Here is a 13008-nt window from a genome sequence, read left to right as displayed (position 1 = left end):
TTTCAGTGGACACTAGACACAGATAAAGATTTCTGTATAGGGTTAAGATTTCTGGCTCTTTGCAACACCAAGATACTGACATTCTGTTGGTGAGCAAGCCTGACGTGATCAAGAACTGATGTACCTCAATTTTCATATATATGAAGGGTTTTCCCCTTCTACATCTTCCTTGTAATAGAGTATTTCTTCCTTGTTCAGTTTAAGTTTTAAGACTTAATATTACATAGATATTACATATGTCTGCTACATATTATTATGTAGACATTTTACACCACAAGTCTACCAGAAGTCTCCTTCCACAGCCTGCTACTGTAGCTCAGTCCACAACTGTTCCTTGTTGGCTGAAGGATGTGGGCCATAGGTTGCCCTGGCTGGGCTTAGAAACACAGCCATTCTGTCTGTCTGTTGTTACCTCTAGAGAAGTCATCCAGTGCCTCTCTTTGGGATGAAGTTCAAACAGCAAGAAGAAAATCTCTGAGTTACATTATTGGCTTAAGAGGCAGATTCAGGCAGTGCTCTGTATGAACAGCTAAAAAAAGCACACTTGCTGAAGCAGATTGTTTTCATGTGGCATTCTGTGCTGACTAGTGTTTAGCCAAATACTTTTATGTCGTGCCAAAATCAGTACTATTTGTTATAAAGCATGACATTCAATCCCAACCAGCAATATTACAGCAGTACCTTGAAGAGGTAACATTACAATCTAACATCAATTCTGTTTTATTTTTTCTAATTATCTGCTTTTGATGTCAGTCATCAACTCTTTTCAGACAATTATGAAAATTCCCTTTTGTCATCAGTTTTAACTCTGCAGTCTCCATTATTTTAAAGTCTGAATCCTTTAATGATCATAAGGAGCTGTTTTAGTTCTTCCTCATTAAAATGAACTGTCCTTCCATTTCTAAAAGACAGCTCTTTCTTCTGCATGTGTACAATCTCAGGTAAACCATTTTGCCTGTTTAAAGGCACATTTTGTACAAACCTAAACAAACTAGTTGTAACTTAGCTGTGAATTAGCTGTTACTTAGCTGTGTGTTTACTAAGCTCGCAATTCCTGGATCACCAGACACGATAGGTGTTTGTTTCCTCTGCTACTGTCATATGAAAGAAAACAACTAGCTGCTGCACATTTTCACAAATTTGAATGGGTGTGCAGAGAGCTGGAATTTTAAAAGAGTCTTCTTGGTTCAGAATCTCATCCCTACAGAGCACTCTAGTATGTAGATGTTGTATTAACTTGATTTGGGATTCATTGAAGATGTATTGTTTCCCCTCAGTAAAATTACAAAGCTGTTTTAGAGCTTGGCTTGTTTGGCGGGAAACATCAGTTTTCACAGACAGATTATTGATAGCAGTAAACAAAATGGAAGACCTCTTTCTTCCTAATGCCCTTGCACATAGATGGCTTCTCCTCAATCAGATGTTTAGATCCTGTTTTCTCCCCTTTACGTTTTATTTTCCTTTTTCATGGTTCAGTTATTCTGACATACGGGAGTTCACTAAAAGCTGTCCTAGTAAAAGTAATTCCCATTTAGTTCCTCAGTTGCCTTGTAGTTCTTCTGGTAAACTCAGTCTTGCCCAGCTTAAATTTGCCAAGAGATTTACCCCATTTGACTTATTTAATGGATCATTTATTTCAGGTCTTGGCTTGGCCTGGGAATAAATCTACTCCCCTTGTTTCTCATATTTCTTTCAAAGGCTGATTTATAAAAAGCTACCTTTTTTTTCCCCTTGATAGGCTCATGAAGCAGTGATTAAAGGACATTATCCTGCTCCTGAGGAAACCCTCCAGGTCCTTGCAGCTTTGCGTCTTCAGTACCTTCAGGGAGATTACACTGTGCACACCACTGTACCAGAACTGGAGGAAGTCTATCCCTTGCAAAAGCTGAAGTCCAGGATTACACAGTCGACCAAAACATTTACTGCATCAGAGAAGGCCGAGAAGAAACGAGCCAGCTTTCTTGAAGGAACACTGCGGAGGAGTTTCCGAAGTGGCTCTGTCAGCAAACAGAAGGTTGAGGAGGATCAGATGTTAGACATGTGGGTCAAAGAGGAAATCTCAGCTTCCAGGACTAGTATTATTGACAAATGGAAAAAACTCCAGAGGATGAATCAGGAGCAGGCCATGGCAAAGTACATGGCTTTGATTAAGGAATGGCCTGGCTATGGTTCAACACTCTTTGACGTAGAGGTAAGACCATATGGACATTCAAACTACAGCTTACACTGTATAGGTGCTGATTTCATTCCAGGACAGTGAAACCATAAATACAGCACCACAATGCTCAGACAGCTGATGTAATAAACTTTGAGCTATTAAAAGCCTACTCCCATTAGCAAACACTGTAGCTATTTAAATCCACCAGTTAACCGTAAAAATAGAGGGACAGAATGCTATTCTGACAGGTTGCAAACAAGTATAAGTATAAAAGGCTACATTTAAAGAGGGACAAGCAATATGCACTTTTTAACAAATGGTTACAGACAAAAGCATCAACAGTAAGTGTTGTGTGGCCCCCACTGTTCCCCTTGCTGTTAATTTACCTTTTTTTCTCTAGTGTAAAGAAGGGGGATTCCCACAGGAGTTGTGGCTTGGAGTCAGCGCTGATGCAGTTTCTGTCTACAAGCGTGGGGAAGGAAGGCCTCTGGAGGTGTTCCAGTATGAACATATCTTGTCATTTGGTGCTCCGCTTGCCAACACCTACAAGATCGTGGTGGATGAAAGAGAACTGCTTTTTGAAACTAGCGAGGTAAGAGCAAGGTAGTTTTGTTATTGTGGTCTTCCTGTTTTGATAGCCAGGCCACGTAGTAATTCAAGTAATGGCTGCAAATGTTAGAGATTTGTTCAAGATCCCTGTAAAGCTAAAGGGAAGACAATCACGTGGAGAGAAGTGCTGAGTATTTTTATTTGTTTAGCTGCAAAAGGATTTTTTTGAAAGCTTGACAGTTTTATATTGTCAGTGTCCAAAGAAATTCATTCATATACTGTTACCTCACTGTGCTCTTCATACTCTTGGCAGGTGGTTGACATTGCAAAGCTGATGAAAGCTTACATCAGTATGATCGTGAAAAAACGCTACAGCACCTCTCGATCCGTGAGTAGTCATGGAAGTCAGGGCAGCTCCAGGTGAAAACAAAACCAGTTCTACTGCCCCCTAAATAGAATACATCACTCCTTGGCCTCAGAACAACCTGGAGACATCGATCATCTTTGTTGACAAGCTAACCAAGAACTGGAGTCTCAACGGAAAATATCTTCAAACAATATTTTAGAAAGACCACAGGGAGGCAGGGGAAAATCACCTGGAATAGTCACATACCTAGAACTGCTGCCTCATTCAAAACTTTCCAAAGCATTATTACCTTCAGTTGATGTAACAAATGCCTTAAGACTCGATCCACTGCAATACACAGCAGTAATAAGTGCCTTACCATATAAGCCTAACTTGTATTGATCTAAAATTGCTGATAAAAGTCAAGAGGATTTCCTTTGTCCTTTCAGAACACTGAAAACAGAGTTATATTCATCCATTCTGCACTAATCTACTGGCCTGCATACAGGTGGGAAGGGGGAGGGAAGAAGAGCAAGGTATATTTTTTTGGAGCGCTGCTGGCAGCTTTCCTGATGGACACCAACACTTTGTTTCCCCTTGCTTCCATGGATGTGCACATCGTGCATGCGTGCTTGAGCTGTCAGTAAAATTTGACAAATTTTATTCTGTATTTCACAAGTCTTTTGAAGCAAAGGGAATAAGTATGTGCAATGGTGTAAACAGTCTTTCTGTACATTTTAATAGTTCAGAGTTATAGTTGTTACAATTGTATGGTTACTTTATAAGCAGTTTTATTAACAAGTAAATTCCAAAATTTTCATACACTGATTTTACTTTTTCAAATATGTCTTACCATATAAGTAGCAGAAGTCTGCATTCTGTATCTGCTGTATGATAAAGAGAGATGTAGCTGAGAATATTTATAGACTACCCTAATATGGAAATACAGTTATCAGTTCAATTCTCCATAATGTCAGCTTAAGTTTTTAATATTAATTTTTTCTTTGAAAGACATCATGTTTTATACTTCTGGCTGGACTCCTCAACCCAGATTGACTGCCAAAGGCCAGAGCCCTTCAGAGTTGACTAGAGAAGGCAACGTTATACAATGCAACTGCTTTAATATTTTACCTGGTTGCCTGATGAAGGTTTTTGAGAGTATCCTGTAAATAAATTGGGGAATATCAGCTAATAATAATTTGATTTTGGACCTTTATTTTTGTACAGAAATACTGTAATATAAGGCAAAACTTTGTTCAAAGGTATCTTTTTGTCCACAGATTAAAAAAAAAAAAAAGAAAAAAAGAGACCTGAAAAACCTTACTGTTGTTAAAAACCTCAGCCATTAAGGAATCATGCCTACTTACTGGGAAAAAAAAGTCCAGCAATAAAGAAAATATACATAATGTGCTCTGTTTCTATTTCCTACTGAGTCAGACTTGCAACAAAACTTTAATTTCCTGCCTTCTCAGGAGGCAAGCCTACTGCACAGGCTACGCGCGCGTGTGTGTGTCTGTGTCTTTGTGTCTCTGTGTGCCTGTGTGTCTGTGTGTGTGTTTTGCTTGGAAAAGTGTGTGTACTGTGTGTTGTTCTGGGGCAGGTGTCCTTGTCCATGCAATGTGTCTTTACATGACACAGAGGGAAGGGCTGCTGAGCAGTTCCATGCCACAGTGAATGTGCAAGTGAAGCTTTTGCTATTTATGTAGCCCTGATGAAAGATGGCTTGTCTTATTAGCCAGCCACACCATGGCAGGGCAGCATGCAATGCCCTCGTGGCATACATAGCCTTTGTAGACTACAAGACTTGCTCTGAGAAATCCTCCATTAGCCAGCCACACCATGGCAGGGCAGCATGCAATGCCCTCGTGGCGTACACAGCCTTTGTAGACTACAAGACTTGCTCCCTCCTCCCACTGCCAGATACTTCTAGCCACCCCATTTGTGACACACCCCCCCTCAGTCCCTAAAGGCTTACAAAGTCACACTACTGATTTCATATCCCCACTCTCCCAGAAAAGATAATTTAAGAATGTAAGAAACTATAACTTCAGTATGTATAGTTACACACACACACAAAGTATCTGAGACTGACTTTTTTTTTTTTTAATTTTTACCATATGCAAGTTATTTAGAAAGAATTTAGCTGCTCCTTGAAAGGCATCCTTGGAATGGCACAATTGATACATTTCAGCCAGCACAGCAAAAAAGTTCCGTTTTGCCTGTGGGTAAACATGCTCAGAGAAGTCCCTGCACATCATCATAATCAGTAATTGGTTAACAGCCCAGGAATACACAAGGTGACGGTCTTGTGCTGGGTCACAGTCTTGAGAAGCAGACACCACTACCTGATTGATTTGCCTCCTGACTGACTTCTGGATGCTCTCAACCATTGGGAAGGATGCTTGCTCTTGGTCAGTACACAGAAGTGCCTGTCACTACATCACTGTAATTAAGAGCTTCTCTTCATTCATGCCAAGCCTGTCAACCTGCCATGCAAATCTTAGTCCAATAACTCTTACTGAGGCAAAGAGAAAAAATAGACAATTGTTGACACTCAACAGAACAAATGCACAGATTATAAAAATAAATACAGCATAATAGATACACCCGTGTTTGGAAGTGGAATACCTGTCCATGTGCTTTGAACTGACCCCAGTTGTGGAACTGATGCTCATTCCTCCTCTGGAAGATGGTGGTTGCCCCAGGTGGTTACACCAGCTCTGTCAAAATCCCTCTGGGAGCACCCATTGGGTTTCCACAGCCTCGGACTGCACCTGGTGGAATACAGTCACACCCAGGAACCCACCAGGCAGGCACCCTGCAAGAGCTCAAGGCTGGGCAAAAACCATGCAGTCAGGCCTGGCAATAGTGTCAGCTGCAATGGAAATAAAATTGTATAGCTTCATCTCAGAATGCCCTTAAACCATAAAACTGCAGAACGGTTTGGCTTGGAAGGGAGCTTAAAGATCATTTAGTTCCAATCCCCTTGCTGTAGGCAGGGACACCTTCCACTAGAGCAGGTTGCTCAGAGCTCCATCCAGTCCGGCCTTGAACACTTCCAGATATGGGGCATCCACAGCTTCTCTGGGCAGCCTGTGCCGATCCCTTGCCACCCTCACAGTAAAGAATGACTAATATCTAATCTAAACCTGCCCTCTCTCAGTTTGAAGCAGTTCCCCCTTGCTCTATCATTACATGCCCTTATAAAAACTCCTGTTCCAGCTCTCCTGTGGTCCCCTTTAGGTACTGGAAGGCTGCTCTAAAGCCTCCCTGGAACCCTTACCAGGTAGAACGACCCCCAACTCTTCCAGCCTGTCTTCATAATCTAAAGCCTCCCTGGAACCCTTACCAGGTAGAACGACCCCAGCTCTTCCAGCCTGTCTTCATAAGAGATTTTCCATCTCTAATCATCTTTGTGGCTCTCCTCTGGACTTAGCTGGCCATGCTTCAATTCCTCCTACATCTTCAGGATTCTGTCTAGCGCTTTCCCTGTGCTTCATAATACAATACAACCATTTGTCAAGGTGCCAGAATTCTTAATAAACTTAATTACAGGAGCTATGCAGTGGAAATTGCTTTACCCCAGAAGAGTTGCATCAGAAAGCTGGGTTTCAAGCCCCACATTTCTGAGGCATTACACGGACTCACAGGTCTGCACCAGCTCAAATGCTCAGCACAGGCATGCTACAGCACTGCCAGTCATGCTGGCCCAAGTCCATTTTGCAGAAACATGGCCAGAACAGTGTATGCTTTTTCACTGCTGACAGACTCTTTCTCACACAAACACTCCACATCATTTATGACTCGGTAAAGTAAATACAAAAGGGTACCAACCACATATGACAGCACTGTCCTGAATAAAATTAATTCTTTGTGGAGCCCAACCCTATAAAATCACTCAATTTCATTCCACAACCTCCCATAAGATCACGACACAAGGCCTTTCATGCAGTTCAAAAACTCCCCATGCCACAACAGCCTTGGGAAGCCAGCAGAAGAGGGCAGCAGTGATCCAAGGAAGTGAGGCATACACCAAGTGGTTCCACCTGCAGTATGAATTTACCTGGTCTTTATCAGGAAGTTGGGGTAGGAGAGGGAACAGGGAAGGAGTCTTCTCATTATTCTTGCTCTCCACCTGTCACAAACAACTGTCTCAGGTCGCTCAAAGAATCGCCAGCTAAAAGGTACCAGCTAAAGCAGGTTTAATATTAAAGTGTGACAAAATTTGTTTAAAGGTTTGCCCTACTGCTTACTAGCTGGTTAAAGCACACAGAGAAAAATTTGACTAAAATCTAAAATCAATCAATCTAAATGTAAAATCTACCAAAAGTAATTTACATGGAGGCTGGGGATGGAAAAAGGGTAAGAATGGGAAAGGATAAGGATAAAAAGGAATGAGGGAGACCCACCTATTGGGTCACAAGGTTCAGAGTGGACCCCTTTGCCAAACTTAGTCCCAGATGTGAACAATGGTTGAGGCCTAAAGGTTTAAACTGCACTTAAACTTCACAGCACTTAATTGATAGCCTAATTCAAACAGTTTAACAAAAGATTCTACAGAATTTACTACAACATGACAATAACTCACAGGCCTAACTTACTTATTAATCTAATATATTTAAGGATCTGAGACCAATATTCATGGTAATTTTTCTATGGCATATTCAGAAAATATATTTTCATACCCACAGACCTAAAGGAGTATGTACCTGTGAAAAATTCCCCTTGAGTTCAGCTCATGTTGGATGCCATTGCACCTTTTCAAGGGGCAAAGTGTTGAACCTCAAGCAGTGGGGATATCACCTAAGGTCTGTCAGTGGCTCCAAATATAGAAAATTTGAGAGTTCACTGGCCCTGAGAGGCCCCACTCAGAAGGAGGCTGCTGATTACAGCCTGCTGTGATCTTGGAGAGTTCACAGGATCTCAGGACTGATGTTTATGGGGTTGCAACACTGCTGCCTTAAGTCATCCCACTCAGAAGGAGGCTGCTGATTACAGCCTGCTGTGATCTTGGAGAGTTCACAGGATCTCAGTTAGGACTGATATTTATGGGGTTGCAAGACTGCTGCCTTAAGTCACAGTAATTTTCCATCCTGGCAGCAATTCAGGTCAGTAACTTCTTTGAAAGTTTGGTAACAAAAACATGGTTCCACTTGGGTTGTTATTCAGGCAAGAAAAATAATTTTTTATGGGTGTTTGTTAAAAAACAGGATCCCATCAGACAGACTAAGTTCTTGGGAACAATGTTTCTGATGAGTTCAAGAGGAATTTAGCTCAGGTGTTATTTCCTTTTTCTTTCAAAAAAGTTCATTTTTCCTTTACTCCCTGACACCCACACACATCTCCTGGGGCAGACAGGAATCACACTACTGATATTTACCATCTGACCAACAATAAGGGGGACAGGAAGAGGGACAGGGCCAGACTTGCCAGAGGTTTCGGAAAGGGGAGAACTATAGTAACCAATCTAGTAGCAAAAGGAGGCTTAAGAGGGAATACTTCAATTAAGCACAAGCAGACAAAAGGACAACCACTATACAGGATTATGGGGTATCCCTCTGCACCCCACTGGGATATTAAATACCTCTGTTAAATGCCTGTACCCCAACACACAGTGGGGAAAACAAGCAGGAGGAGCGAGAGCTCTGTGTGCAGTCACAGGGCTTTGACCTCACTGCAGTTACAGAGATGTGGCGGGATAGTTCCCACAGTGCAACTTTGCCACGAAGGGCTACACGCTGTTTAGGAGAGACAGACCAGGAAGGCACGGTGATGGAGTTGCCCTCTAGTGAGGCAACACTGAGAATGTATTGAGCTCTGTCTCAGGGTGGATGATGAGTGAGTCAGGAGCTTATGGGTCAGGATAAAAGCGCAGATGAGTAAGACTGACACTCTGGGTGTTTGCTCCAGGCTGCCTGACTGGGAGGACAAAGTGGGTTAGCTCTTCTACAGGCAATTACAGCAGCCTCAAAGTCACAGGCCATTGTTCATGTGGGGGACTTCAACCACCCTGACATCTGCTGGAAAGCTACACAGCAAAGCACAAACAGACCATGGGGGTTCTGGAAAGCACTGATGATGACTTTCTGCCACAGGTAGTGGAAGATCCTGCAAAGAATGGTGTGCTGCTCGATTCATACACAAACAGGGAAAGCTTTGTTGGACATGTGAAGGTTGGGTGCAGCCTCAGCTGTAGTGGCCATGAGATTGTGGAGTTCAGCAACAGGTGAGGAGGAAGCGGGCAGCAAGTAAGATTACAACCATGAACCTCAGAAGAGCTAACTTTAGCCACTTCAGGGACCTTCTTGGAAGAATCCCACAGGAACAGGCCTTGCAGGGAAGAGGGGTCCAAGAGAGCAGGTCAGTATTCCAGCATCACTTCCTCCAGGCTCAAGAACAATACATCCTGATAAGCAAGAAATCAGGCAAAGGGAGCAACACACCTCTTGGATGAAAAAAGAACTGCTGTCATTACTGATGCATACATGAGAACTATGCACGAGATGGAAGCAGGGTCAGGCCACTTTGAATACAGAGAGGTAGTCAGAGGAAGCAGAAATGAGGCAAGGAAAGTCAAGGCCCATCTGGAATTAAATCTGGCCAAGGATGTCAAGGAAAAGAAGGGCTTTTTCAAATATATCAATAACAAAAGGAAACCAAAGAATGCCGTGGGACTGTAACTAATAGAGGGGGGTCCCTGCTGAAGGCCTTCTTTGTATCAATCTTCACTGACAAGATCAGCCCTCAGGGACCTCTGACCCTGGAGACAAGGGCTAATGAACATCAGGAGGAAGACCTTCCCTTAGTCAGGGAGGATTTGGTCAAAGAACACCTAGGCAAACTTGAGATCCACAAGTCCACAGGCCTTGATGAGATGCATCCATGCATCCTGAGAGAGCAGACAGGCATCACAGCAAGGCCGCTAATGATCACCTTTGAAAGGTCATGGAGATCAGGAGAGGTGCCTGAGGGCTGAAAAACAGCAAAGATGACCCCAGTCTTAAAAAAGGGCAAGAAGGAGGACTCAGGGAACTACCAGCCAGTCAGCCTCACTTCAATCCATGGAAAGGTGATGATGTGCCTAAATCTGAAGTGACAAAACAAAGCTGGGAGAAGTGACCAATACCCCAGAACACCGTGCAGCCCTTCAGAAGGACCCCGACAGGCTGCAGAGATGGACAAAGAACTGCCTGAAATTCAACAAGGGCAAATGCAGGGGCCTGCCCCTGGAGAAGAATAACCTTATGCACCAAAACAGGCTGGGGCCTGACCTGCTGGAAAGGAGCTCTGTGGAAAAGGACCTCATGGACCTCATGACAGTCCTCATGGACAAGAAACTGTCCATGGGGTGCATCAAAAATAGCACTGCAAGCAGGTTGAGGGAGGTGATCCAGCCCCTCTGCTCAGCCCTGGTGAGGCCACATCTGGAGTGCTGTGTCCAGTTCTGGGCTCTTCAGTACAAGAGAGACAGGGAGCACCTGGAGCAGGTCCAGCAGAGGGTGAAAAAGATGATTACAGGACTGGAGCATCTCTGTTATGAGGAAAGGTTGAGGCAACTGGGCCTGATCAGCCTTGAGCAGAGAAACAAAGTGAAGTCTTATCAATGTTGATAAGCATCTGAAGAGAGAGTGTCAAGAGGATGGAGCTAAGCAGTAGGACGAGGCAGAAACTGATACACAGGAAGCTCCACCTGAACATGAGGAAGGACTTATTTATGGTACAGGTGCCTGAAAACTGGGGCAGATTACCCAGAGAGGTTGTGGAGTCTCTCTTCCTGGAGATATTCAAGAATTTCTTGGACAAAATCCTGTGTCATATACTCTAGGGTATACGGATGACCTTGCTTGAGCAGGGAGGTTGGACCAGATGACCACTGTGGCCCCTTCCAACTTGATCCATCCTGTCACTTCGTGAAACATCCTCTCATTTGAATGCATTAGAATTAAAAACCAGTAGGTTCTGATGGAATTCCGTCTTCAAGTCCAGTTTTCTCAGTCATAAGGAAGGCTCTTGCATGCACTCTGCACAATCCCATATAAAGGAGACCATCTATTCTGCATTCTGAAAGACATTTCCCTTTTTTCTTATACCCTGCCTTCTGAGAGAGTATTTTCCCATCCATGTTACCACATTCAGATATCTAGGTACAGTGCCAGTATCCAGCTTTCTCTTTCTAGGCATTTCTCTCACGAGGGACTTCTCAGTTTACTAAACCTAACATCACACCTAATGTTTTTACTTAGATCACTCTTTCTACAAATAAAGCCAAAATGTCCAAACTTGCTGATTCACAGTAATTTTGATTCTTCCTCAACAATGACAACTCTAGTATGAGCTTGCCTGTTCCATAATCTCTAAACAAATGCTAGATTCAAAAAGCTTGTTGGCCTGCTTGGCCTGCTCTCACACAAAGTTGACCGAAGAGTGGAGCTAAACCTATAAAGTCATTATTGACTCTCCACCACACATAATCAAACAGGTAATGCCATCTAAGAGATTACAGTAATTAGCTCCAAAATTAGATACATGAAAATCAATTGTTCTTATGGATCTTCTACATGGCATGATTAGACAGACAGGAAGATCAGCACAGTTTGGTGCTAAACACCTATAAATTGTTGCATAAATATTTTATGGGATTGCTGTACAGTACTATTTCTGGCCTAAAAACACTTGTTTTAAGTGGCTTAACTGGCTTTGACCATAGCTGTTGAGCCATATATTTTCTCATTCCTGTAAACTTCCTTGTCCCAAGTCCTAAACACTTACATCAGAAATACTATTCTTTCTAATAACTCAAGACATATAAATAATTGCTAAAATGAGTGTATATAATTGCTACATTATCTCAATTCTATAAAACCTGGATTCAGAAAAGAACAACACTGCATTTGAGCATGGAATATTTACTACTGTCCTCTCATATTTTTGCTAAACAAAAAGGAATATCTGATGTGGGAGATATTAGAGCTTCCTGATCATGATCTCTATTACAGAAAATGTAAAATTGAAACATTATCCTTCCATTCATTAATTCATTGTTGAGTTTTACTCTTAAAGCTTTGAGTTCACAGGCATCAAGAAGCATAACATCTAGCAGTGAGGGAAAAAAGTCCCATACACTAGCATTTTTGAATAAGAAGCAGCATCAACACTCATATATTTTTGTCACTATTTTGTTGAATTTTTCATCTTATGCCACCTGGTATTATGCACCTTGTATTGGGTTTGCATGGCAAGGTCTGGTAGTGGCAAGGCGAAGAAGGAGGGGAATTACAGGGGTGGCTTCTGTGACAAGCTGCCAGAAGCTTTCCCTGTGTCTGCAGAGCCCATGGCTGCCATCTCCAATGCAGACCTGCTGCTGGCCAAGGGCGAGCACATCAGTGATGGTGATAGTACCTCTGGGATAATATACGTAAGAAGGAGAAAAAAACTGCTGTGCAACAACAGGTGGGAGACAGGAATGAGAACATGTGGGAGAAACAGCACTGCTGACACCAAGGTTAGTGAAGAAGGAAGGGGGGAGGTGCTCCAGTCACTGGAGCAGAGATTCCCCTGCAGCCCATGGTGCAGCCCATGGTGGGTTAGCTGTCCCTCTGCAGCCCATGAAAGTCATGGTGGAGTAGAGATCCAGCTGCAGCCACCTGAGGACCCCTTTGGGGACCATCCACATTTGGGCAGCTGGATGCCCAAATGAGGCTGCGACCTTGTAGGAAACCCACACTGGACCAGCTTTAGTGGCAGGATTTGTGACCCCACAAGGGGCCCTGCCTGGAGCAGCCTGTTCTTGAAGGATTGCACCACATGGAAGGGACCCTATGCTGGAGTAGGGGAGGAATGTGAGGATTCCTTCCTCAGAGGAGGAAGGAGCAGCAGAGACAATGTGTGCACTCACTGCAGCCCCCATGCCTTGTTCCCCTGCACCACTGTTGGGGGGAGGAGGAGGATGACAAAT

General features: G+C 43.2%; 1 protein-coding gene across 1 annotated transcript in view; it reads left to right on the top strand.

The window, feature by feature from the left end:
• MYO10 (myosin X) overlaps window positions 1–4335 on the top strand; it is a 162719-nt gene extending 158384 nt beyond the window's left edge. Inside the window, exons 39-41 of the mRNA XM_041411761.1 lie at window positions 1739–2191; window positions 2559–2750; window positions 3021–4335. Coding sequence (XP_041267695.1) covers window positions 1739–2191; window positions 2559–2750; window positions 3021–3131 — 756 coding nt within the window. The 3' untranslated portion in view covers window positions 3132–4335. The remainder of the gene's footprint in view (window positions 1–1738; window positions 2192–2558; window positions 2751–3020) is intronic.
• The last annotated feature ends 8673 nt before the right edge of the window (window positions 4336–13008 follow it).

The sequence above is a fragment of the Onychostruthus taczanowskii genome, unplaced genomic scaffold (genome assembly GCF_017590055.1).
Source record: "Onychostruthus taczanowskii isolate IOZ18803 unplaced genomic scaffold, ASM1759005v1 scaffold37, whole genome shotgun sequence".
In the NCBI taxonomy this organism is placed as follows: Eukaryota; Metazoa; Chordata; class Aves; order Passeriformes; family Passeridae; genus Onychostruthus; species Onychostruthus taczanowskii.
This window is presented reverse-complemented; position numbering and strand designations above follow the sequence as displayed.